This window comes from Octopus bimaculoides, chromosome 28, assembly GCF_001194135.2.
Source record: "Octopus bimaculoides isolate UCB-OBI-ISO-001 chromosome 28, ASM119413v2, whole genome shotgun sequence".
Taxonomy (NCBI): Eukaryota; Metazoa; Mollusca; class Cephalopoda; order Octopoda; family Octopodidae; genus Octopus; species Octopus bimaculoides.
In genome coordinates this window covers 17327892-17332991 of record NC_069008.1, presented here as the reverse complement: position 1 = coordinate 17332991, position 5100 = coordinate 17327892, and the positions used below count along the sequence as shown (strand labels likewise).

Here is a 5100-nt window from a genome sequence, read left to right as displayed (position 1 = left end):
CCAAGAGTTTTTTTTTATTCTCTCTCTGTTTATTTGTTCGTGCTCCTTCCTGTTGAAGTGCGTAGGTTCGAAACGTAAAAGACATCCTCACCTTCCCGAGCGTTAAACTAATACACCTGTTTGTTGTTTATACACCTGTCTTCGTCTTTTGTTTTCTGTAAATCTGAACTACATGTATATGTATATCATGATGACAATGATCTACATATGTATATATATCTACATACATACACACATATATGTACAAAGTCATAAATGGCAGAGAAATAGTTTAATGAAATTTTATTTAACAATAAGAAAATCCTGTCATGAACAAAACGAAATGTCGCTATGCCTGGCTACCAGCGACTAGAAGCCTTCTGCGTTTAAACTGGCCATACCCATTCCAAATAGTCTACCTGTTTTATGTTCAAACCAACCGGTTCTGGCCTTTCACATCTACCTTACAATGTCATTCTAAAAATAAACAATCTCATCATTGAAAGCTTGAGGCTATGAGAGATAAAGCATGATTAATACAAAGCAATGTGAATAAATAAGAATTAACAGTTGATGGAATAATCTGGATGCTAAAGGGTTAAAGAAATTTATATCTAAGTAGAAATTAAACAAATTAGATAGATGCCTGGGCCGTTTACTCTAAGGTGCGAATTCCTCGACTTAGTCTAATTATCTCCCTTATAAAGGCAAATTCTGATTATCTCCCCTGCAATGGTAAATTCTGCAGGAATTCAGACCAGGAACGTGAAAGATCCATTAGGGAGGAAGAAAGATTATGATTGTTATTGTGATTGGGAATAGGTCTTTTTTTTTTCTTTTAGTTGTTGTGTTCACTGAACTGTGGCCATGCTGTAGCACAGCCTACAAAGGTTTAACATACATGCGGATATAAATATACATATGTGTGTACATACGTTTGTTCAATTTTATTTCAAGATTTCTTGCCAACAGAGAAAGAACCGGTTTCTAACCCAGATCCAAGGCTCCTTGATTTGAATTTCAACAATCAACAACAAGGTGTGTATATATGTGTGTGTGTGTGTGTGTGTGTGTGTGTATGTATATGTGCAGATTAGCATGTTTTGTTTTATGTATGTATTCTCATGCATATAGCTACATATCCAGACATGCTCATATATATATTTAAATGATAAACTTCTGGAAAGTTTTACAGGGATGGATTGGATCTGTAGTCTTTGAATTAGCTTTCTCCTTTTTGGATTTGGGAAGCCTAATTTCTCAAGATTGGTATTTAGGCAATGTGTTACCATATCCCAGTGCCCCAATAATTACAGGTTCCAGAACACCCATTCTTGTGCCATGCTAAAGGCATCTAGTCTCTCTATAAAGTGGTTGGCATTAGTATTATAACCCCTTTTGTAAGGGATTATAATACTATCCATGTATAAGACACTCCCATATTTTCTTAACCTAATTTTTGGCAAAAAAAGGGTTCCTTATACACGTTAAAATACGGTAACTCTCGAGATCAATATGAGTGACTAAAAGCCTAGGCAGTAGTACTCCAGCATGGCCAGTCCGACTGTAATGTGCATCGGAATGAAAGCAAGAACTACTTGAATAAGACGCCTTACCTAAACAGCAATTGCATAAACCTGCTATGGCAAATTCTACCATTTTCTCATCGTTGTCTTCTAAAGAATCTGCAACAACAACAACAACAAACACAACTGTGTCGTTAAACATTTAACAAAATGAGAACTTCACCAGCAGCAGCATCGTTGTCAATAGCAATAACAGTCATCATCATCATCATCATCACCGTTATCCTTATGGACATCACCACCACCAGCACTACCATCATCATCATCATCACCACCACCATAATCCTCATAATCTTACGGCTGAGAAATAAAGTCAACTACACAGCCATGGTGGCACATAAAAAGCACCACCCAAACGTGGTTGATGCCAGTGCCACCTGACTGGCTCCTGTGGCAGTGGCATGTAAAAAGCACCCACTACACTCTCGGAGTGGTTGGTGTTAGGAAGGGCACCCAGCTGTAGAAACTCTGCCAGATCAGATTGGAGCCTGGTGCAGCCATCTGGTTTCACCAGTCTTCGGTCAAACCGTCCAACCCATGCCAGCATGGAAAGCGGACGTATGATGATGATGATGATGTTGTGCACATATATATGACGACGATGGTGATGACAAGAACGACAGTGAAAATGATGGTGATGATGACAGTGATAACGAGAACAGCAATGATGAAAATGATGATGACGACGATGACGATGATGATGATGATGCAACCATGGTAAAGTGAATGTTAAAATGATGATAATGTTGACGGTGGTGGTGGTGGTGGTGGCAACGACACTATAGATTACAGGAGTGTCCCAAACACAAAATTAATTATGGAAGTTATTTTTACTTAATTCTTCATTATTTTTGGAACTAATTGAAACAACATTGGAGCGTTTCAACAGAAATATGATAACAATGTGAAAAAGTTTAGCAACATCACAGAACCAGGATGATTCCAAAAGACAAGGTTGTTATCAGGAAAATTACGGTTTATCTGTGGATAAATGGTAGAATATGGAAGGGGTTCAAGAAAAAGTTTAGAATACAAAGACATTTCTACTTACCAAGAAACAAATCCAGGATATTGAGTTGGCGAAAGAAGCCATAGTTTAGGGGGTCGTAGCCAAAATTAGCCAGGTTGGCAAGAATTTCTTTCTTAGCATCTGAAAAGAGATATTTCAGGCATGACTCATTGCATTTTAAGGATTTTAAGGGTCCCAAACTGTAGTTATGCCCTTTGCGTATTTGACTGCTGTTTCTAACCCGTTGGGCGGTGAAATTTATAACACATACAAATACACACCCAGAGTGTAACACACAGGGAAACACATACGTAAATATGTAGTCAACATTATTGCTCCAGTGTGTGTGTGTAGTGCGTTAATGTTTGTGTATGCGCTTGGGCCAAGGCAAAGAATCCGTACACCCGGTGGTTAGGGTCAGGGTTCAACTTAGGGCTTATGTTACGCCGAAAACCCGGCGGTGTGCGTATTCTTTACCTCCGACTGTGTTTGTGTGTGTGTGTAATGCGTTAATGTTTGTGTATATGTTTGTGTGTGGGGGTAATGCGTTCATGTATGTGTATGTGTGTCCGAGCGTGTACTGCGTTAATGTTTGTGTGTAATGCGTTAGTGTTTGTGCATTGTTTACCATCGGATGTTGTCTCTTCAAACTCTGTCACCAACGACTGGAGGTAACTGAGACGACCGATGCCATATTCACCAGTTTTCTTCCTCAAATATTCCTCCGAACTAAACATCGCGGGCCTGAAATAAATTAGAGAGAGAAAGACAGACTGAAGAAACGGTGGCTAAAGAAATAAAATCAGAGAGTAAGACAGGCGGAGGGAAGGAAAGAGAAAGTGGAGGAAGTCCTGACGAATACATGCGTACGAAACAGTGATTATGGCGGAAAGAGAGTTTCCGGTTTAGCAGTTGTTTATTTGTATGGTTCATCAAAGTATGGATGCATCGAAGGGAAACAATATGTATGGATCGCTTAATTGTTGTTGTTGTTGGCACTCCGTCGCTTACGACGTCGAGGGTTCCAGTTGATCCGATCAACGGAACAGCCTGCTCGTGAAATTAACGTGCAAGTGGCTGAGCACTCCACAGACACGTGTACCCTTAACATAGTTCTCGGGGGGATATTCAGCGTGACACAGTGTGACAAGGCTGACCCTTTGAATTACAGGCACAGCAGAAACAAGGAGAAAGAGTGAGAGAAAGTTGTGGTGGAAGAGTACAGCAGGGTTCGCCACCATCCCCCTGCCGGAGCCTCGTGGAGCTTTTACGTGTTTTCGCTCAATAAACACTCACAACGCCCGGTCTGGGAATCGAAACCGCGAGTCCGCTGCCCTAACCACTGGGCCATTGCACCTCTACCATCCAACCCATGCCAGCATGGAAAAACAGATGTTAAATGATGACAGTTCTATGTATTCTCTTGAGCATTTAAGGAAATGTATTTGCTACGTTATTATGTCTGTTGGGAGGGTCATACTATCTAACACACACACTGATTCCACTTCCAGGGTAGCTTGCTTACCTATGATATATGATATAACAAGGCGGTGAGCTGGCAGAAACGTTAGCACGATGGGCGAAACGCTTAGCGGTATTTCGTCTGCCACTATGTTCTGAGTTCAAATTCCACCGAGGTTGACATTGCCTTTCATCCATTTTGGAATTGATTAAATAAGTACCAGTTGTGCACTGGAGTCGATGTAATCAACTTAATCCCTTTGTCTGTCCTTGTTTGTTTCCTCTAGGTTTCGCAGCTTATGGGCAATAAAGAAATATATATGATGGGCTTCTTTCAGTTTCCATCTATCAAATCAACTCTTATGGATTCGGTCAGCCTGAGGCAATAGTAGAAGACACTTGCCCAAGGTGTCAAACAGTGGGACTGAACCCCGAACCATGTGGTTGGGAAAGCAAGCTTCTTACCACAGAATCATGCTCTGAAGTTTCCTATAACACTAAACAGTTTGCTAGTTCATATGTCTTTTTCTTTGAGTTTCTTGTAGTGACCAGTTTAGAAGGCCAAATATGGGCATTGAAGACATCCACTGCAAAGATGTAGTGTACAACATGCCTGTTGTAAGCAGAGAGTTCAGATCACCGTATCTGTGTGTGTGTGCATGCCTGTGTGTGTGTGTATGTATGTCATCATCATTTTGGGCGAGTCACTGTCTGGCTAGTCTCAAGTTTCGTCTGTATGTTCACAAGGTCATCAAGAAAGTTCTGGTCCATTCCTGTTGACTTCGCAAGCATAGAGGTGAAACATGAGTGACAAGAGACTGACTTGATCAAGAGAAAATATAATACAGGCACAGGTGTGGCTTCGTGGTAAGTAGCTTGCTTCCCAACTGCATGGTTCCGGGTTCAGTCCCACTGTGTGGCACGTTAGGCAAGTGTCTTCTACTATAGCCTCGGGCCGACCAAAGCCTTGTGAGTGGATTTGATAAACGGAAACTGAAAAAAGCCCGTCGTGTATATGTATGTATATATATATGTATGTGTGTGTATATGTTTGTGTGTCTGTAT

The 5100-nt window shown here is 40.9% G+C and overlaps 1 protein-coding gene across 2 annotated transcripts in view; it reads right to left on the bottom strand.

The window, feature by feature from the left end:
- LOC106867525 (armadillo repeat-containing protein 7-like) overlaps positions 1–3481 on the bottom strand; it is a 7049-nt gene extending 3568 nt beyond the window's left edge. Inside the window, exons 1-3 of one of the 2 annotated variants that reach the window (XM_052977592.1) lie at positions 3203–3481; positions 2617–2715; positions 1596–1664 (exon numbers count right to left, since the gene is read on the bottom strand). In XM_052977592.1, the coding sequence (XP_052833552.1) occupies positions 1596–1664; positions 2617–2715; positions 3203–3311 (277 nt within the window). In that variant the 5' untranslated portion in view covers positions 3312–3481. The remainder of the gene's footprint in view (positions 1–1595; positions 1665–2616; positions 2716–3202) is intronic. The other variant, XM_052977591.1, reaches the window with a different exon arrangement.
- Between the last annotated feature and the right edge of the window lie 1619 nt (positions 3482–5100).